Source organism: Pan paniscus, chromosome 19, assembly GCF_029289425.2.
Source record: "Pan paniscus chromosome 19, NHGRI_mPanPan1-v2.0_pri, whole genome shotgun sequence".
In the NCBI taxonomy this organism is placed as follows: domain Eukaryota; kingdom Metazoa; phylum Chordata; class Mammalia; order Primates; family Hominidae; genus Pan; species Pan paniscus.
The window spans coordinates 12,245,360-12,266,577 of record NC_073268.2 but is presented as its reverse complement, the minus strand read 5'-3'; the positions used below and the strand labels follow the sequence as shown (position 1 = coordinate 12,266,577).

Sequence of the window (21,218 nt, the reverse complement as noted above, 5' to 3'; positions counted from 1 at the left end):
TTTCCCTCAGGCCTACATTTCAGTGACATGTTCTTTGTTTTGTTTTGAGACACAGTCTCGCTCTGTCGCCCAGGCTGGAGTGCAGTGGCGCAATCTCGGCTCACTGCAAGCTCCACCTCCCAAGTTCAAGCCATTCTCCTGCCTCAGCCTCCCAAGTAGCTGGGATCACAGGTGCGCACCATCATGACTGGCTAATTTTTGTATTTTTAGTAGAGATGGGGTTTCACCATATTGGCCAGGCTGGTCTCAAACTCCTGACCTCAGGTGATCTGCCTGCCTTGGCCTCCCAAAGTGTTGGGATTACAGGCGTGAGCCACCACGTCCAGCCTTCAGTGACATGTTCTGACCACAATTCCAAATCCTTTTGTTCAGTCCCAATCCTGTACCCCCTGAGAATGTCAATATCTCTAGTCTCTGGTAGCAGGTGATCTTAACCAAAGGTTTCAGAGTGCGCCTTTGTGCACATAAATCAGCCTTCAGGGAATCTTATCTCAGCCAAGGAATGGAGTGGAGGCTGATTAATTTCAAGCACGTCACAAGCACTTCCTGAGATTCTAAAAGTCGTATGAAATGGGATGTTTGTAGAGCCCGGCAAACACCAGATATTGAGGTCTTCTGCCACCAGTGATTTCACCAGGAAACAGCTCAGGCTCAGTGGCCCTATGAAGTTCATGGAATGATGTGTGTGTGGCTTGCTTGTTGAATGTCTAAACACTCAATTGGAGACTGTGCACCCATTCATTCCTTGAAGGCTGGGAGGCTGATTTCAGTGTAACACAACTTCCCTTTGTCTTTGAAGTGGATTTCCTAGGACCATAGTGCCATGTATGGAATTCATATTAATATCCTTGCAACAATTATCCAAAGTTTGGCAGTAGTGGGAGTACACTTCTGGCTCAGGACCAACACGTAGCTGGCTACCCCACCTTATCTCAAACTATCCTGGATGGGACCTAAAAATAGCATAACGGTCAATTAGGGACACCCCTGTCCCTTGCATTCTAGGAGAAATTTCCTTATCCACCCCTCACATTTTAATGGCCTGCAGAAATCTAAAGGGTTCCCCCAAATTTCTGTGGAAGCGTTCAGACTTACGGCCTTAGTTTGTCTTTTGCTTCTAATCCCAGACCCCAATATGATGTCTCTGGATGGCCCTGGTGGACGTTTAGATACAAAATTCAGTTACTTCATTCCAAATCACTTCACATTACATCGAGCATTTTACAAATTGTATGGAAGTTCCCGAAATTTATTGGAGGAAGCACATCATGCAACACAGAGCATTCCACGATGTCTTTTCCCTCCATGTCCTGCTACCTTTCTTCTAGGACTGTGAGAAGCAATACTTTTTTTTTTTTGAAACGGAGTTTTGCTCTTGTTGCCCAGGCTGGAGTGCAACGGCGTGATCTCAGCTCACCGCAACCTCCGCCTCCAAGGTTCAAGTGATTCTCCTGCCTCAGCCTCCTGAATAGCTGGGATTCTGTAATCCTGTAGTGGCGCCTGCCACTACATCTGGCTAATTTTTTGTATTTTTAGTAGAGATGGGGTTTCACCATGTTGGCCAGGCTGGTCTCGAACTCCTGACCTGATCAGGTGATCCGCCTCAGCCTCCCAAAGCATTGGGATTCCAGGTGTGAGCCACCGCGCCCAGCTGAGAAGCAATATTTGACATTCTCGACACCACTTTGACAAAATAATACTTGTACAATATTAACATATTTTTTTGATTTTGTTTTTTTAGAGACAGGGTCTCCCTCTGTTGTCCAGGCTGGAGTTCACAGGCACAATCATAGCTCACTGCAGCCTCGAACTCCTGGGCTGAAGTGATCCTTGCATCTCAGCTTCCCACACAGCTGGGATTACAGGCAAACACCATCATGCCCAGCTAATATTTTTTATTTTTGTTTTTATTTTTTGAGATGGAGTCTCGCTCTGTCACCTAGGCTGCAGTGCAGTGGCCGCGATCTCGGATCATTGCAACCTCTGCCTCCTGAGTTCAAGTGATTCTCATGCCTCAGCCTCCCAAGTAGCTAGGACTATAGTTGCCCACCACCATGCTCGGCTAATTTTTGTATTTTTATTAGAGACAGGGTTTCATTATGTTGGCCAGGCTGGTCTCGAACTCCCAGCCTCAGGTGATCCACCCACCTTGGCCTCCCAAAGTGCTGGGATTACAGGCGTGAGCCACCGCACCCAGCCTATTTTTATTTTTGTAGAGACAGAATCTCCCGATGTTGCCCAGGCTGGTCTCCTGAGCTCAAGTGATCCTCTCGCCTCAGACTCCCAAAGTGCTGAGATTCCAGGTAGGAGCCACTGCACCCGGTGGACACATGTATCTTTATGATTCTGGTACTTTCATAATCTCAGCTGGGGCTTACTGCACTTGAGCTCAGTTTTGGATTTTTGAGTTTCAAAAACCCAGGCATTAGGAGGCCCATGGAGAAGCAAAGTCCACATCCAGGGTCTTCTCTGCACTTATCTTGGAAATATCATCTGATGTCAGTGTCCTGGAGCCACATCGGGACAGAGAGGGTACACATAAGTGACCAGTGGACATCACCTGCATAGAAAAGCTTTGTTCGTTGTCCAAGCCTGTCACTTTGACTGCAGCCAATGTGTCACCTATTGACTGGCCCTCTCCTGTCCCTGCTCGGCTCATCTGAACCACTTCAGGTGGATGCCTCTTCTTTCAACATCAACATTATTTGTCAGTTGCTTTGCTGACTGATCCGTTTTCTAACAGTACTTCTATGGACTTTACAAAGTCTTCTAATGTTTCAAGACTTGAAATTTCACTCTGTAGCCAGTTAGATGGACAAAGGTAGCTGGCATTAATAAAGCAGGAAGAGCCGGGTGCAGTGGCTCACGCCTGTAATCCCAGCACTTTGGGAGGCCGAGGCGGGCCGATCGCCTGAGCTCAGGAGTTTGACACCAGCCTGGGCAACACAGTGAAACCCCGTCTCTACCAAAAATACAAAAAATCAGCCAGGCGTAGCGGCAAGCGCCTGTTTTCCCAGCTACTCGGGAGACTGAGGCAGGAGAATTGCTTGAACCTGGGAGGTGGAGGTTGCAGTGAGCCGAAATCGCGCCATTGCACTCCAGCCTGGGTGACAGCAAGACTCCGGGTCAAAAACAAACACAAAAAAACAAAAACCACAAAAAAAAGGAGGAAGAGGTGAGTGAACTAATTTTGAAAGTGGTCAGTTCATTGAATATTTTTTGGCTTTACATAAGCTTGGGAGTTTGAGGATTCAGAAAATAAGCATGCAGACCGTATTATCTATTTCTGCTTTACAACGACCTCAAAACTCAGTGGTGTGATGGCACATGCCTGTGGTCCCAGCTACTTGGGAAGCTGAGGTGGGAAGATCACTTGAGCCTGGGAGGTGGAGGCTACAGTCAGCTGTGACCATGCCACTGCACTCCAGCTTGAGTGACAGAGCAAGACCCTGTCTCAAAAACAAAACAAAACAAAAAACACCCATTACCTTACACAGTTTTGGGAGTCAGTTGGTTCTAGTTCAAGAGTCTTATGAGGTTTCAGTCAAGAGACTGGCTGTAGTCATCTGAAGTCTTAACCGGGGCAGGAGGATCTGTTTCCAAGATGGCTGCCACACGTGGTTGGTAGTTGGAGGGTTCAGTTCCTCACTGGCTCGTAGCAGGAGGGCTCAGTTCCTTGCCACGTGGACCTCTCCATAGAGTTTCTTGAGTGACCTCATGACATAGTAGTTAATTTCTCTCAGAGAAAGCAGAACAAGAAAGAGGGAGAGTGGGGAGGGAGGAGAAGGAAAGCCCTAATGTCTTTTAGGACCTAGCTTTGGAAGTCACACACATCATTTCATACTGCATTGGCTTTGCAGACCAACCCAGACACAATGTAGGAGACTATGCAAAGGCATGCATATCAGGAGGTCGGAATCACTGGGGGATGTTTTAAAGAATGGCCACCACGAGCATGCCCTCTGAATTCCGGTGATTTACATTCCTTCCACATGCAAAATACACTCGCCCCCTCTCAAGCTACCCCAAAGTCGAATCCCATTATAGCATCAGCTCAAAGTCTAGAATTTCTTCATCTAAATCAGGTCCGTGTATAGATGAGATTTCTCAACTGTATTACCTTAAGTATACTTCCAGAGTACAATTCCTCCTCCTCTTTTTTTTTTTTTTCTTTTTTAAAGAAGTTTCACTCTGTTGCCCAGGCTGGAGTGCAGTGGCACGATCTCGGGTCACTGCAACCTCTGCCTCTGGGGTTCAAGCGATTCTCCTGCCTCAGCCCAGCCTCCTGAGTAGCTGGGATTACAGGTGTCCACCACCATGCCTGGCTACTTTTTGTATTTTTAGTAGAGATGAGGTTTCACCATGTTGTTCAGGCTGGTCTTGAACTCCTGAACTCAGCTGATTCTCCCACCTTGACCTCCCAAAGTGCTTGGATTACAGGCATGAGCCACCGTGCCTGGGCTCCTCTTCTTCTGAAGACCTGTAAACTAAAGAGAAAGTCATCTGACCCCACCCCCAACATACAATGTTGGAACAGGCATAGGCTAACCACCATAGATATCCCTATCCAAGATGGGAAGAAGTGGCCTGGGTCTTTCCTCTCCCATCACAACTGCATCATAATCTAACCTCACTCAGTCTACCCACAAGTTACTGTGAATTGATTTTGGAAGTCTTCCCAACTCTTCAATCACACTTTTAATCTGCAAGAAAATTACTGGGTTTGTGCCATTTCTATGGAAGATGAATTTTACCCACCACATTTTGATTTTTCTGAATTTCACTTATAAAAAAAAACCTTTTGGTTGGGCACGGTGGCTCACACCTGTAATCCCAGCACTTTGGGAGGCTGAGGCGGGCTGATCACATGAGGCCAGGAGTTCGAGACTAGCCTGGCCAACATAGCGAAAACCCATCTCTACTAAAAATACAGAAATTAGCCGGGCATGGTGGCAGGCGACTGTAATCCCAGCTACTCGAGAGACTAAGGCAGGAGAATTGCTTGAGCCCGGGAGGCAGAGGTTTCAGTGAGCCAAGATCGCGCCACTGCACTCCAGCCTGGGCGACAAGAGCAAAACTCCTTCTCAAAAAAAGAAAAAAAAACCTCAACTTTACTCATAATAAGGGTAATGCAAATTAAAATTAAAACTAGGGTACCATTTTTCACCTATCCGATTGGCTAAGGTAAGGTTATGAACACACCATTGGCAAGAGTGAGGAAGAATGGGCATTCTCATACACAGTCCACTGGTGGGAGTCTAAATCAGTACAACTTTCTACAGAGGACAATTGAGCAGTTTCTGCCTAAATTCGGTATGCTTTTGGTCCAGAAATTCTATCTCCAGGGTTTTGTTCTACAGAGATAGTTTCATACGAGAAATGCTGTATATGCAAGGTTTATTTCTTTCAGCACTTTTTCATAGCTACAAAAGATTACTAACCTGTGTCCACTACAAGAGACTAGTAGAATTTATGGCGTTAACAGCAAATGGCAGCCTTAGCAAAGAACAAGGAAGCTCTTTATGCATGGATGTGGAATGACCTCCTGTTGCACTATGGGAAAACGAGATGCAGAATAAGGCGTGCTACAATGTGCAGAAAAAGACAAAAAGATAGGTGTGTATTTGCTCAGTAATATTAGTGCACAGAAGAGACTGGTAACAGTGATTGCTGGGAGTGGAGCAACTGGGTGGCTTGGGGCCAAGAGGAGGGAGAAACTAGTGAATATCACTTTGTACCTTTTGAATTTTGAATCACATGAATGTACTTCCCAGTAAACAATTAAGCAGGGCCGGACATGATGGCTCATGGCTGTAATCCCAGCACTTAGGGAGGCCGAGGCGGGCAGATCACTTGAGGTCAGGAGTTCAAGACCAGCCTGGCCAACATGGTGAAACCCCATCTCGACTGAAATACAAAAAGTAGCCGGGCGTGTTGGCGGGTGCCTGTAATCCCAGCTACTCTGGAGGCTGAGGCAGGAGAATTGCTTGAACCCGGCAGGTGGAGGTTGCAGTGAGCCGAGATCACACCACTGTACTCTAGCCTGGGCGACACAGCAAGACTCCGTCTCATTAAAAAAAAAAAAAAAAAACCAAAAAGAAAAAACAAGCAAACCAGAAAATATGCATCACAGACATATTTTCCTGCACTTCATTTGTGTTACCAGGCTGATTGTAATCCATGCCATGAAGTTTATGTTACTATTCCCCTTTTGTTTACATTGCCTGATAGTTATTTGTTTCCCTTTGTCTCCCCCAAGGGAAGGATTCATTTATAATGAATTTTTCAGCTCAGTGTGTTTCAGCAAACACTTATTGACACTCACAAACCCTGACACTGTGTTTCTCCAGGGGAAACAAAAGTGAGTCCTGCTGGGTGTGTAGTCCCTGCCTAGGACGGGCTCACATTAGTGGGGGATACACACATACAAACAAATGCTCACACTGCAGTGGTAACTGTGCAACAGTAGAAGTGTGCACAAGGAGAAAAGTGTTAGAAAGGAAAGCTGGGCCGGGCGCCGTGGCTCACACCTGTAATTCTGGCACTTTGGGAGACTGAGGTGGGTGGATCACAAGGTCAGGAGTTCAAGACCAGCGTGGCCAACATGGAGAAACCCCGTCTCTACTAAAAATACAAAAATTATCCAGGCATGGTGGCAGGCGCCTGTAATCCCAGCTACTCGGAAGGCTGAGGCAGAGAATTGCTTGAACCCAGGAGGCAGAGGTTGCAGTGAGCCGAGATCGTGCCATTGCACTCCACCCTGCATTCCAGGGTGACAGAGTGAGACTCTATATCTCAAAAAAAAAAGGAAAGCTAATTTGCTCAGGTGGGGTGGTGGGGGGTGAAAGTACCGGGTAAGACTTTCCTGAGAAACCGGAGATGAACTAGGGTTTAGAAGCATGAATAGATGAATAGACTAATCCAGGAGCAAGTTCTTTTGAGAGAACAGCAGGTGGGGTTCTGGGGAACACATGGCTCCAGCCCAAAAAGAAACTGGAGATGAATTAGGGTTTAGAAGCATGACCAGACTAACCCAGAAGTGAGTTCTTTGAGAGAACAGCAGGGGCGGCGGGGGGAAGGGGGGTTCCGGGGAACACATGGCTCCAGCACAGGAGATGCCAGGGTGCGGTGGGATGAGAGGTGAGGAGGGCAGGTCAGGTTAGCAAGGGCATTGAATGCCAGAAACATTTGGACTTTTATTCTGCAGGCAACAGGGAGGGAGCGGCTTTTATGCTCAAAAGGAATGAGTCCCAGTGGCTGGCACAGAGAAGGCAAGTGTGCAAAGCTGGTCGAATGAATTCCGTGGCCTGAATGTACCTTCCTCAAATGCCACTGCAAACTGGGTCTCCTCGCCCACTTCACCCTCTCCTGCAATCCAACTTGTGAGGCGTGTGTGTGTGCTTGTGTGTGCGCGTGCGTGTGTGTGTCCTTGCATGTGTGTGCGTGTCTGTGCGTGTGTGTGTGTGCACGCGTGCGTTTAGATGGAGGTTGGCTTCCCAGCCACCCAGGCTTGGCCCAAAGTCCGTGGTACACAACGTGCATAACTCCTACCCCCACCTCGCCTGCCTGCTGTACCAGGCGTTGATTCCCTCTTCCTGCGTGTTTTCGGTCCAAATACTTTTCTTTTTCTCCCTCCCGTCAAGATAGTGGTTTCCACTCCCTGCTCTCGCCAGGACACCGCCTTTTGGACTGGGGCTGAATTCTGCCCCTTGAAGCTCTGCCCCTTGGAGCTGGGGGCCCCAGCGGTAGGCGGAGTTGATTGGAGACCTGCCACCCACATTCCGACCCCAAGCGACCTCCGAGAGGGCGGGGTCTCAGGCTGGGTTATTTAGCTCGTCCACCCTTCTTCTCCACCAGAAGGAGCGAAACATCTTTGAGCAAGATGGGTCTCTACCGCATCCGCGTGTCCACTGGGGCCTCGCTCTATGCCGGTTCCAACAACCAGGTGCAGCTGTGGCTGGTCGGCCAGCACGGGGAGGCGGCACTCGGGACGCGACTGTGGCCCGCACGGGGCAAGGTGAGCTCCCCAGAGCCGGGCGGGGTGGGCTGCGCCCCTGGCTCCGAGTCAGTCAAATACCGGGGAGGACATGCGCCCCCGTCTTTGCCAAGGGCCCGCGCATTGGGCTCAAAGCGCGCGGAGGCCACGGGGGTGGGGGGCTTTAGGGCAGTTGGTGGTACACAGTAAGCGCTCAATAAATGTTGCCGCTACCCTATCTCCTTGGAATTGAGGGCATGCTCCTGTGCGCCCCTCATTGCACAGAGCTCCCTTGTCTGGAAACTCAGCAGTCACCGGAGCCGCCGTCGGTCCTCTAGCTTTATTTATTTTAAAAACCGTTTCAACCGCTAGCGCTGTTGGATCTCTGACCTTTCAGGCTTATCACCTGGGGTGGAGTGGGTGGTGAGAGGGAAGGGATGGGGAGTCAAGACAGGAGAACGCTCTCGATTTCCCGACCCACCTCCCGTCATATCTCATGTCATATCTACCGGATGTTCTACCCGGTCCTGTTACTTTTTTTCTTCCGCGAAAGCCCAAATTCCCATCACTGCTCTAGCTCTCTCCCAGATCCCCAAATCCGGATGTCTGTCTCAGGGAACGTCAAAGGAACATGCCCGGATGAGGTCCTCCCCTCTCCCCACCTCCCAGCCCTCTCCTCCTGCGTCCCCAGGTGTCACCCGCGCCTCCTCGCTCGCTTCACCTCCCTCGCTTCACCTCCCTCTAAACAAGAATCCGGCGCAGTCAGTTCTAGACCCTGAGCATCTCCCGCGTCCCTGCCCAATATCCGTCCCGCCCCCGACCGCCCGCGTCCTCTTGAACCTGCGGAGCCCTGCTCCCCGCACCCCACGCCCTTGCTCCGAGCTTCCGAGAAAGCGGGGCAAAGGGAGCCAGAAAGAGAGAAAATGCGCACGGAGCAGGTGGCCCCGCGACTCCATGGTGAGGGGACGGGGCACGGAAGGTGGAAAGGCGCGCTCCCTCCTCCCTTTTTTCCTCCCTATGGTGGGCAGTTGGTGACACACAGTAAACGCTCAATAAATGTTTCCGCTACTCGATCTCCTTGGAATTAAGGGGATGCTCCTGAGCGCCCCTCATTCCACACAGCTCTGGTGTCTGGAAACTGCGGTCGCCGGAGCGGTCGTCGGTCCTCCCGCTTTCTCTATTTTAAAAGCCATTTCAAACCTCCAGCGGCCTCGCCACCTCTGCTGCAGACCTTCCAAGCCCTTCTGAAGCCGGAATGATTTCTCCCTAATTCACTCCCCCTGCTTAACACATTCGAACGGCTCCCGCTTGTTCTCGGGACCAAATCCAAAGCCCCTGGCGCCACCTTCGAGAGCCTCCGGACCTGCTGACCCCCCACACCTGGGCTCTGAGCTCCAGCTCCAAGATGCTGCTCGCCCTCCCTTCCCCGTCGCTCTCTCTGCCCTGCGCGCCTTTCCCCTGCCTTCCCTTTCTGTCACTCTCCCTGGCTGAGCCCTCTCCGCCTCCAGGTCTCCGGGAAGGTTGTCCCCAGGCCGGTGGGGCCCCTGCAGGTCCTCAGCCTCGGGCGGGGTGGGGTTGGGGGGTCGCACAGCGGGAATTGCCACCAGCGCGTCCCGGCTCCACAGCGCGCTCGTCCAGGGCGCGGCAGCGCTCAGCCCAGCGCTTGGCACAGTCAATGACCACAGCGAGGAGAAAGTGAAGGCAGGAGCGCACCTTCCCACCTGCCGTCCCCGTCCCCTCAGAACCGAGTCCTGGGGCCATCTGCTCGGCGCGGTCCCTCTCTCTCTGGCTCAGTCCCCCCACCCCGATACGTCTCCTCCTCTCAGAGGCTCCGAGGAAGGGCGTGGGCGCTGGAGGGAGCAGGGCTCAGCCGGGTGCCCCTCCCGCCAGGCCCCTCCCGCCAGGCCCCACCGGGGCTGAGCCTCTTCTGTCGCCCGCAGGAGACGGAATTCAAGGTGGAAGTACCGGAGTATCTGGGGCCGCTGCTGTTTGTGAAACTGCGCAAACGGCACCTCCTTAAGGACGACGCCTGGTTCTGCAACTGGATCTCCGTGCAGGGCCCCGGAGCCGGGGACGAGGTCAGGTTCCCTTGTTACCGCTGGGTGGAGGGCAACGGCGTCCTGAGCCTGCCCGAAGGCACCGGTAAGCGCGGGGCTGAGGGAGTCAGGAGGCCTCTGGGCTGCGTGAGAAGCTGGGGGGATGCGCGTGTGGAGAAGAGGGCGCAGGATGGGGGTGTTGGAACCTGGAGCGCAGGGGTCTTTGGGGGTGTCGAAGGGGCGGTGGCTGCAGCTGGCACAGAGTGGCTGGAGCCTGGGGGAGGGGCGTGATGCTAGAGGGGCAGAGGCCACACAGAAGGACGGGGTGCTGAGGCTCTCCTGGCAGTGACGAGAAGAGGCGCTCACCAAAAGTCACTGGCCAAGTCCTCCTCTGTCCTTCTAGGCCGCACTGTGGGCGAGGACCCTCAGGGCCTGTTCCAGAAACACCGGGAAGAAGAGCTGGAAGAGAGAAGGAAGTTGTACCGGTGAGCCCTCCTCCCCTGACCCCACGTGAGCTGCTGATGCTTCCAGCACCCATACTTGATTTCCTTCCTGCCCCACAGGTGGGGAAACTGGAAGGACGGGTTAATTCTGAATATGGCTGGGGCCAAACTATATGACCTCCCTGTGGATGAGCGATTTCTGGAAGACAAGAGAGTTGACTTTGAGGTTTCGCTGGCCAAGGGGTGAGAGCAAGGGGAGGCTGGGTGAGAGGGAGGTGTCCTGGTCTAGTGGAAGCCAAGGGGCTTATGGGCTGCACTGCATTGGACCGGCCCGAGATCGGTGCCTGTGGTCGTCATGTTGGAGCCTCAGAATGATGCTCGAACCCTTTGCCCCATCCTGCCCTGAAGGCTGGCCGACCTCGCTATCAAAGACTCTCTAAATGTTCTGACTTGCTGGAAGGATCTAGATGACTTCAACCGGATTTTCTGGTGTGGTCAGAGCAAGCTGGCTGGTCAGTCCCCCACCCCAGTATGTCTCCCAACCCCCCAGATCCCACCCAGATCCCACCCAACCCAGGGGTATTGAAAGAAGCAGGGTGGGGAGACCAGAGACTTGGGTCCCTCTGGTGGGCTGGAGTCAAGGGGGCATGGTTGGTGGGGTTGGAAGGACCAAGAGCTCAGATCCCACAACTTGCTCAACAACTGCCTTCCCCAGAGCGCGTGCGGGACTCCTGGAAGGAAGATGCCTTATTTGGGTACCAGTTTCTTAATGGCGCCAACCCCGTGGTGCTGAGGCGCTCTGCTCACCTTCCTGCTCGCCTAGTGTTCCCTCCAGGCATGGAGGAACTGCAGGCTCAGCTGGAGAAGGAGCTGGAGGTATGGACATCAGAGCCCTGAGGAAGCTCAGCAGTGAAGTGGGGTGGCCTAGTGCCAATGATGCTGCTGCGGGACCCACTGTGGGCCTGGCTTGCTGCCAGCCAGCAAGGACGGATTCTGCAGGAGAGGTCCTGAGGGACCCTGGAGAAGCTCAGCTGCTCGGCCTCCTTCCCACACGAGAGTAGCTGCGGAGGGAGGGCGTGCAAGATGGAATGGTTGATAGAAAAAGGGTCAAATGAAGAAATGTGACTGGCCCCTGGTGCTAGGGATTCGGGGAGTGTGCAGAGTAAGAGAGTCAGGATCAGAGTGCTGTGGCTGTTCATCAGGAGGCGATATGGAACAACAGAGAGGAAATTCATGGGATTAAGGGCAGATAGGCTTGGATGTGAATTCTGGTTCTGCTATTTGTAAGATGTGTGACCTCAGGCAAAATACCCAATCTCTCTGATTATCTGTTTCCTCTTCTGTAAAATTGAGGCTCATTCAACTAGGTATAAAAATTATAAGCCTGAGCACAGTGACTCACACCTGTAATCCCAGCACTTTGGGAGGCTGCAAGAGGATCACCTGAGCCCAGGAGTTGGAGACCAGCCTAGGCAACATGGTGAAACCCTGTCTCTACAAAAGTACAAAAATTATCACCTGTAATTTTTGGTGTAGTGGCATGCACCTGTAGTCCCAGCTACTTGGGAGGCTGAGGTGGGAGGATCACCTGGGCCCAAGGAAGTCAAGGCTGCAGTGAGCCGTGGTGATCCTGCCCCTGCACTCCAGCCTGGGCAGCAGAGTAAGACCCTGATTAAAAAAAAATAATATGAGGAAGTAAGCACATGATCCATTACCTGGTATAAAGTAGATGATGGAGACGAGTTAGCTCCTCTCTCTCCCCGCTTGGAGGAATCCGAGTAGGAAGAAGATGCTTTATGTTGATAGCAGCTCTTGACCTCTTCCCCCACCCAGGGAGGCACACTGTTCGAAGCTGACTTCTCCCTGCTGGATGGGATCAAGGCCAACGTCATTCTCTGTAGCCAGCAGCACCTGGCTGCCCCTCTAGTCATGCTGAAATTGCAGCCTGATGGGAAACTCTTGCCCATGGTCATCCAGGTAAGAGGACTCAGGATTTCTGCTCCCAGTCTCTGGCTTTTGAGAAAGCTCAGCCCCTTATCAAAATTTACTGGGCACCATCTGCAAAGGCACTGGGCTAAGGCACCCGGGAGACGCGAAAGGAGGAAATGCGCCAAGTCTCTATTCCAAGGCCTTGCAGTGTAGCTGGAGAGACAGACTGGGCCAGTCTGCAGAAGCTCCAGGACTGAGGAAGTCCCTGAGGACAGAGACAGCCCAGGAGGGATTGGGGAGGTGGGGTGTCACGAGCCTTGGAGGAGGGCCAGATCTCAGACAAGCAGGAGGGAGAGGAAGGACCGGTCCTCAGGGGCAAGACAGACTGGGCAGAGGCTGAGGTAGAGGAGTCAGGAGATTCCTAGGGGACAGTTGGACCAGAAGCCAGACTAAGCCACGCTAAGGAGTATGAGGTGGGAAGCTGGAGAAGGATGTGATGAAACGTGCTGTGGGCACGCGGTGTGGGCAGTGGTGTTTAGGGTGGGTTGGAGAGGGGAGATGCTAGAAACAGGGACTGGGGCAACATGCCCCAGCACTGACCCCAGGAGGAGGGGAGCTCGGATGTGGGTAGTGACCATCAGGATGGAGAGGACAGGTGGATGCGAATGCAGAGGGAGATCAAGGAGAGGGAAAAGGGGAGCCAGGCCAGGTGCCTGCAGAAATAGCACCAATAAAGAAAACAGGGTGCCTAGGTGGATTTTTGTCTGGCCAATGTTGAGGTAACGGGAAGACATTTAAATTGTCCAGCAGGCAGCTGAGAACAAGAGATTCAGTCATTTGTGTAGAGGTGGGGCCAAAAGATGAGTTTTCAAAAAACAGTGTGGGATGAAGGAAGCAGGTGGTTTGAATCTTGTCCACACTGTGGGGACTGAAAGGGGAAGTGGAGGCTGGAGGAGGCACCAGAAGAGCAGTTTCTGCAGAATGCTGGAGGCAAAGCAGCTTGCAGGGTGCTAAGGCACTGAGCGGGCAGGAAGGGGAGGGGAGGAAACGGGAGCCGTAGGGAGCGGCAGGAGTGAGATGGGGAAAGCGGAACAGGTTTGGAGGATGAAGGGCGAGGTTAACATGCAAGGGGGGCGGGAATCGCTGAGTGCCCGGCACTCATGCCTTCTCTCCCCACACTTGTCCCTGCTCCAGCTCCAGCTGCCCCGCACAGGATCCCCACCACCTCCCCTTTTCTTGCCCACGGATCCCCCAATGGCCTGGCTTCTGGCCAAATGCTGGGTGCGCAGCTCTGACTTCCAGCTCCATGAGCTGCAGTCTCATCTTCTGAGGGGACACTTGATGGCTGAGGTCATTGTTGTGGCCACCATGAGGTGCCTGCCATCGATACATCCTATCTTCAAGGTAACTCCTTATCCCCTTCTCTCTTGCCTGCCACTATCTCTGCCCCAGGGCACGTTCCCACCTCTGGAGGCTCCCTCTCTGTGGGGTCTCGGGGTACGGAGAGAAACAATGAATGGACAATGTGAGAGCAACAGAGAATGAGCAGGGCTGGCCATGCATTTTCAAAGGGGATAGCACCTCCCACCTGGGAAAGTGGCGAAAATAATCTTACTCTTTTTATATGTAAAGCACAGTACATGCAAATGACCAAGGATTCCATCCAATAAGAGGAACCCGTGAAATAACGTTAAAAAGATCTTTTCCAGACAGTCATTGATTTTTTTTTTTTTTTTTTTTTTTTTTGAGATGGAGTCTCCCTTTGTTGCCCAGACTGGAGTGCAGTGATGCGATCTCGGCTCACTGCAACCTCTGCCTCCTGGGTTTAAGCAATTCTCCCACTTCAGCCTCCCCAGTAGCTGGGATTACAGTTGCGCACCACCACGCCTGGCTAATTTTTTTTGTATTTTTAATGGAGACAGGATTTCACCATGTTGGCCAGGCTGGTCTCAAATGCCTGACCTCAGATGATCTGCTTGTCTCGGTCTCCCAAAGTGCTGGGATTACAGGCGTGAGTCACTGCGCCTGGTCCAAGCTTGTCTTCTTTAAAGAACTGAAAGAAGGCTAGCGTAATGGATGAAGGAGAGAGGCAGGAGACCAGGCTCTGGAGGGAGGCAGTGGTTAGAACATCCATTCTCAGTGGGGGCACAATGTCCCCCAAGGGATGAAGATGGTTGGAAAATGTGTGTGAAAAATATTATTATTATTATTATTATCATTATTATTGCTGCCCAGGCTGGAGTGCAGTGTCACGATCTTGGCTCACTGCAACCTCTGCCTCCTGGGTTCAAGCAATTCTCCTGCTTCAGCCTCCCGAGTAGCTGGGATTACAGGTGCGTGCCACCATGCCTGGCTAATTTTTGTATTTTTAGTAGAGATGAGGTTTTGCCACGTTGGTCAGGCTGGTCTGAAACTCCTGACCTCAGGTGATCCGCCCACCTCGGCCTCCCAAAGTGTTGGGATTACAGGCGTGAGCCACCGTGGCCGGCCAAATCTTATTATTTTATATAGCACAGATATAATGTGATATATATCTATATAAAGCACAGATATAATGCAATACATAGACAGATATACAGTATATATGTAGCATTAATATTTAATGAGGTGGAGTGAGATTGGGAAAAAACATCTCAAAAGGGTACTTAGTGGGTGATTAAAAAAAAAAGGTTGAGAAATCTTGGTCTAGACCTATGAAAAAATACGAAAAGAAAAGGAGGCCAGGCACGGTGGTTCACGCCTGTAATCCCAGCTACTCGGGAGGCTGAGGCAGGAGAATCGCGTGAGCCCAGAAGACGGAGGTTGCAGTGAGCCGAGATCACACCACTGTACTTCAGCCTGGGAAACAGAGCAAGACTCCATCTCAAAACAAAACAACAACAACAAAGAATGATTTCTTTCAGTTATCATAAAGCACTAAGTCTGGTTTGTGGAATGGAAATAGTTGATGCAAATCAACTGAAAGCTCAGTGGTTTTATTTTTATGTATTTATTTTTAACTTTAATTTTAGGTTCAAGGATACATGGGCAGGTTTGTTCTGTAAGTAAATTGTGTGTCATGGGGCTTGGTGTACAGATTATTTTGTCACCAGGTAATAAGCATGGTACCCCATAGGTAGTTTTTGGATCCCCTCACTCCTTCCACCCTCTGTCCACAAGTAGATGCTGGTGTCTGTTGTTCCCTTATTTGTGTCCATGTGTACTCAATGTTTAGCTCTCACTTATAAGTGAGAACATACCATATTTGGCTTTCTGTTCCTGTGTTAGTCCACTTAGGATTATGGCCTCCAGCTCCATCCATGTTACTGCAGAGAACATCATCTTGTTCTTTTTCATGGCTGCATAGTATTCCACAGCATATGTCTACCACATTTTCTTTACCCAGTCTATTGTTGATGGGCATTTAGGTTGATTCCATATCTTTGCTATTGTGAGTAGTGCTGGATGAACATACGTGAGCATGTGTGTTTATAGTAAGGCGATTTATATTTTGGGAGGTATATATCCAGTAATGGGATTGCTGGGTTGAATGGTACTTCTGAAAACTCACTGTTGAGAGGCCACTGAACTTTACGTCTGTGCTTTTTCTGAAGACCTGGTGCCTTTCCTGCTGTCAGCCCTTGTTTCCTGCAGGGATCTTGCAGCTCTCCTCTGACTCTGCCCTTCCCTGTGTTTCTCCCTCTAGCTTATAATTCCCCACCTGCGATACACCCTGGAAATTAACGTCCGGGCCAGGACTGGGCTGGTCTCTGACATGGGAATTTTCGACCAGGTATGGGAAGAGAAAGGGAGATTCTGGGTCTGTCTTTTTTCCTGCTCTGGATTCAGGGCAGGTCGATTCGCCTGACCCTGCTCACCCTCACTTCTCAGATAATGAGCACTGGTGGGGGAGGCCACGTGCAGCTGCTCAAGCAAGCTGGAGCCTTCCTAACCTACAGCTCCTTCTGTCCCCCTGATGACTTGGCTGACCGGGGGCTCCTGGGAGTGAAGTCTTCCTTCTATGCCCAAGATGCACTGCGGCTCTGGGAAATCATCTATCGGTGAGGCAAGCGGGAAGGCCAGTGGGGGTGCAAGTGGGGGTGGAGAAGACATGTAGGAGAGCAGGAGGTTTGTGTCTGGTTGGGGGCCTGGGGCCCTGACCTGGCCATGTGAGCAGGGGCAGAGCTGGCTTCAGCTCCCTGGCCCTGCTCCGTTGGTTGGTAGGTATGTGGAAGGAATCGTGAGTCTCCACTATAAGACAGACGTGGCTGTGAAAGACGACCCAGAGCTGCAGACCTGGTGTCGAGAGATCACTGAAATCGGGCTGCAAGGGGCCCAGGACCGAGGTAAGAGGAGCCCCTGCCCTGAGATCTCAGACACAAAGCCCAAGAGATCTTCCCAGAATCCCCTGTGCTTCTGTGAAATCTCCCAGAAGCATTTTCAACACCTATGAGAACTCCAGAGGCCTTCTCAGATTCCACTCCCTGTCACCTAGAGACAGGTCCCCGTCCTACACACTGAGAACCCCTAGGTGCCAGATACAGCGGGACCAGTGGCTGCTCATAAATGTTTAACAACTGACTCTCGGGAAGAACCGTCCTGATTTGTAGCTTTTGCACATTTCCATGGTATAAATATTTTTACTGTGACTACCAAGGTGATGCTGACCAGCTTGCTAAACACCTAACGTCGTGGACTGACTCTTGCGAGCCAGTGTGAGTCAGCAGCAGCACCCCACTGAGTGGGACCCTCCCAGCAGAGCTCCCCACTCCCCCACCCCAACCTGCTGTCATGGTAATTCCTGTAAGAGTTAACTGAGCATTCCTGCCGCTCTTTCTCGCCCTTGTTCTCCTCTGTTGGCCTCTTCCTCTGAGCGCTGCCCTACTCCTGCCTTCGCAGCTTCTAACTCTCTTCACCCCTTGCAGGGTTTCCTGTCTCTTTACAGGCTCGGGACCAGGTTTGCCACTTTGTCACCATGTGTATCTTCACCTGCACCGGCCAACACGCCTCTGTGCACCTGGGCCAGGTACTTACCAGAGATGGGCAGCTGGGAATTTGGGGCCTGGAGTGAGGGAGGGGTCTGTGTGCAGGTGGACCACAGGGCTCGCGTGCTTGGCAGGCACTGACTCTGGATCCCTGCCCTTCCTTAGCTGGACTGGTACTCTTGGGTGCCTAATGCACCCTGCACGATGCGGCTGCCCCCGCCAACCACCAAGGATGCAACGCTGGAGACAGTGATGGCGACACTGCCCAACTTCCACCAGGCTTCTCTCCAGATGTCCATCACTTGGCAGCTGGGCAGACGCCAGCCCGTTATGGTGAGAGCTGAGTGCCCAGGGCCCTAAGGAAGGAGGCAGCTGTGGGGACGTGTGGCATCCCAGACTGGGGGGTCATAAGGCTCTCAGCCACCTCTTCCTCTCCCTCCCAGGTGGCTGTGGGCCAGCATGAGGAGGAGTATTTTTCGGGCCCCGAGCCTAAGGCTGTGCTGAAGAAGTTCAGGGAGGAGCTGGCTGCCCTGGATAAGGAAATTGAGATCCGGAATGCAAAGCTGGACATGCCCTACGAGTACCTGCGGCCCAGCGTGGTGGAAAACAGTGTGGCCATCTAAGCGTCGCCACCCTTTGGTTATTTCAGCCCCCATCACCCAAGCCACAAGCTGACCCCTTCGTGGTTACAGCCCTGCCCTCCCAAGTCCCACCCTCTTCCCATGTCCCACCCTCCCTAGAGAGGCACCTTTTCATGGTCTCTGCACCCAGTGAACACATTTTACTCCAGAGGCATCACCTGGGACCTTACTCCTCTTTCCTTCCTCCCTCCTTTCCTATCTTCCTTCCTCTCTCTCTTCCTCTTTCTTCATTCAGATCTATATGGCAAATAGCCACAATTATATAAACCATTTCAAGACTAGAATAGGGGGATATAATACATATTACTCCACACCTTTTATGAATCAAATATGATTTTTTTGTTGTTGTTAAGACAGAGTCTCACTTTGACACCCAGGCTGGAGTGCAGTGGTGCCATCACCATGGCTCACTGCAGCCTCAGCGTCCTGGGCTCAAATGATCCTCCCACCTCAGCCTCCTGAGTAGCTGGGACTACAGGCTCATGCCATCATGCCCAGCTAATATTTTTTTATTTTCGTAGAGACGGGGCCTCACTATGTTGCCTAGGCTGGAAATAGGATTTTGAACCCAAATTGAGTTTAACAATAATAAAAAGTTGTTTTACGCTAAAGATGGAGAAGAACTAGGACTGAACTATTTTAAATAAAATATTGGCAAAATATAGAGCATCAAAAATTTTTCTGGGTTCATATGCTTGATGTGGTAAAGAATTAAAAATTTATTTTTATTTTTATTTTTTTTGAGACGGAATCTTGCTCTTGCTGCCCAGGCTGGAGTGCAATGGCGCGATCTCGGCTCGCTGCAACCTTCGCCTCCCAGGTTCAAACAATTCTCCTGCCTCAGCCGCCCAAGTAGCTGGGATTACAGGCGCCTGCCACCACGCCCAACTAATATTTTGTATTTTTAGTAGAGATGGGGTTTCGCCATGTTGGCCAGGCTGGTTTCGAACTCCTGACCTCAGGTGATCTGCCTGCCTTGGCCTCCCAAAGTGCTGGGATTACAGGTGTGAGCCGCCCTGCCCGGCCTAAAAATTTTTTAAAATTAAAAAAAAATTGTTTTCTAACTGGATAGGATTTAACTTGTGTCCTGAAACCAGACACACTACAAAGGAAACCATTAACATAGTGAGTCCCAAGAATGTTTGACTCTGAAGATTTTCATTTCAAGGCTCAAGCAGAAAATATGAAACAAAAGTCAGCTGGTTGAACTGAAGAAGCTGCTCCTGGCTGGAGATACGTGGCCTTAGGACTTCAGCCTGAGGCATCGGTGTCTTAACCCATCTGCCGTTCACCAGTTGGCAAGCTGCAAGTTAATATAATTAACTGGAAGAAGACTAAACATTTCATTATTATCATAATGAGTACAACAACGGATTCAATGAACTTCAACTTCTGTATCATGTTACAATTTGGGGAAAATAAACTTGGAAATTTTCTTTTTTTTTTTTTTTTTTTTTTTGAGACGGAGTCTTGCTCTGCCACCCAGGCTGGAGTGCAGTGGTGCGATCTCAGCTCACTGCAACCTCCGTCTCCTGGGTTCAAGCAATTCTCCTGCCTCAGCCTCCCAAGTAGCTGGGATTACAGGCGCCCACCACCATGCCCGGCTAATTTTTTTGTATTTTTAGTAGAGACAAGGGTTCACTGTGTTGGCCAAGTTGGTCTCGAACTTCTGACCTCAGGTGATCCACCCGCCTTGGCCTCCCAAAGTACTGGGATTACAGGCATGAGCCACCGCCCCCGGCCTTTATTTCTTAATGTGATCATCTGTGAGTATTTTAAAACAAACTAACAGTATACACAAAACAAAAGTGTTTCATTTATAATGTGAATGAAGTTGCTTCTTGCCTCTGATTCTGTTTAATTCTACAGAAGACATACTGGCAATGTTTGGTCTGATTTTTCTTTTAAGACAGAGTCTCGCTTTGTTGCCCAGGCTGTAGTGCAGTGGCGCAATCTTGGCTCACTGATACCTCTGCTTCCCGGGTTCTCCTGCCTCAGCCTCCCATGTAGCTGGGATTACAGGTGCCTGCCACCATACCCAGCTAATTTTTTGTATTTTTGGTAGAGATGGGATTTCATGTTGGCCAGGGTGGTTTTGAACTCTCAACCTCAGGTGATCCGCCTGCCTCGGCCTCCCAAAGTGCTGGGATTCCAGGTGTGAGCCACCGTGCCTGGCCTATATCAGTTCTCATCCCATGAAATAGTTCCCCTTAATCACAGACTAAAAAACTATATATTTTTTCACTTCTATTGAAGTCTTAGATGGATTTCCTGATAGAGAATGTAAAATTTACACTCAATGATCATCACAGAAATAAAATCATTACAATCTTTTAAAATCCTTTTATTCACCTTGAAAGCAATTTTGGATTTCAGACTTTAAAAATAATATTTCCTGGCTGGGGGCAGTGGCTCACGCCTGTAATCCCAGCACTTTGGGAGACCAAGGCGGGTGGATCACCTGAGGCCGGGAGTTCAAGACCAGCCTGACCAACGTGGAGAAACCCCATCTCTACTAAAAATACAAAATTAGGCGGGCATGGTGGTGCATGCCTGTAATCCCAGCTACTCGGGAGGCTGAGGCAGAATTGCTTGAACTCGAGAGGTGGAGGTTGTGGTGAGCTGAGATCGTGCCATTGCACTCCAGCCTGGGTAACAGACCCTCCATCTCAAAAAACATATATATATATATCTATATATTATGTTCACTGAAGGTTGCTTTAAGGACGGTGCTAGGCCAATACTGAGAAGAGTATCTGTAACAAAACAGGCATTCAGTAATCTTTTTTTAAGTTAATGAGCAAAAAAATTAAAAATATATGTTTCAACTGGATCATATTTCCCAATGCAAATACCAGGGGCTTCCACGAAAAACTTTTGAGGGCTTTTTTTTTTTTCTTGAAGGGCAATTTTTTTTCATATAAAGTTTGTATTGAACAAACTTTTACAAAGAACGATTTCACACTATGGCAGAGAATGTCTGCACATCGCATTTGTATTTGCTCTTTATGATGAAATTATCAAACACAATAAGATCTGAAGGTCTAGTTTCCAAGAATGGAAGATGGTCATGGATGCTGGTGTAAGCCAGGCCTTCTAGAAAAATTTGAACAACTGCCTGATCCCTTGAGTTGTGTAAGGTATTTTCAAATTAGTATTGCATAGTAAAAATTATGTGTTAATTATTGTTGTCTTCAGTGTTAATTATGGGCTTACTAATTGCATAAATA

The 21,218-nt window shown here is 50.4% G+C and overlaps 1 protein-coding gene across 1 annotated transcript; it reads left to right on the top strand.

Annotated features, from left to right (window-relative positions):
* The first annotated feature begins 7,879 nt into the window (after window positions 1-7,879).
* ALOX15 (arachidonate 15-lipoxygenase) lies at window positions 7,880-20,131 on the top strand. The gene is made up of 14 exons (XM_008962574.4): window positions 7,880-8,017; window positions 9,916-10,117; window positions 10,415-10,496; window positions 10,575-10,697; window positions 10,863-10,966; window positions 11,170-11,330; window positions 12,288-12,431; window positions 13,578-13,787; window positions 16,069-16,155; window positions 16,254-16,423; window positions 16,587-16,708; window positions 17,288-17,388; window positions 17,513-17,680; window positions 17,791-20,131. Exons 1-14 carry the CDS (start codon window positions 7,883-7,885, stop codon window positions 17,968-17,970), a joined length of 1,989 nt encoding a protein of 662 aa, XP_008960822.1. The 5' UTR covers window positions 7,880-7,882; the 3' UTR covers window positions 17,971-20,131.
* Window positions 20,132-21,218: the final 1,087 nt, after the last annotated feature.

Coding starts and splice junctions, on each gene's coding strand:
- ALOX15 (XM_008962574.4), top strand. CDS start 7,883: ATGGGTCTCTACCGCATCCGCGTGTCCACTGGGGCCTCGCTCTATGCC. Junction 8,018..9,915: donor TGTGGCCCGCACGGGGCAAG/GTGAGCTCCCCA, acceptor TGTCGCCCGCAG/GAGACGGAATTCAAGGTGGA. Junction 11,331..12,287: donor AGCTGGAGAAGGAGCTGGAG/GTATGGACATCA, acceptor TCCCCCACCCAG/GGAGGCACACTGTTCGAAGC.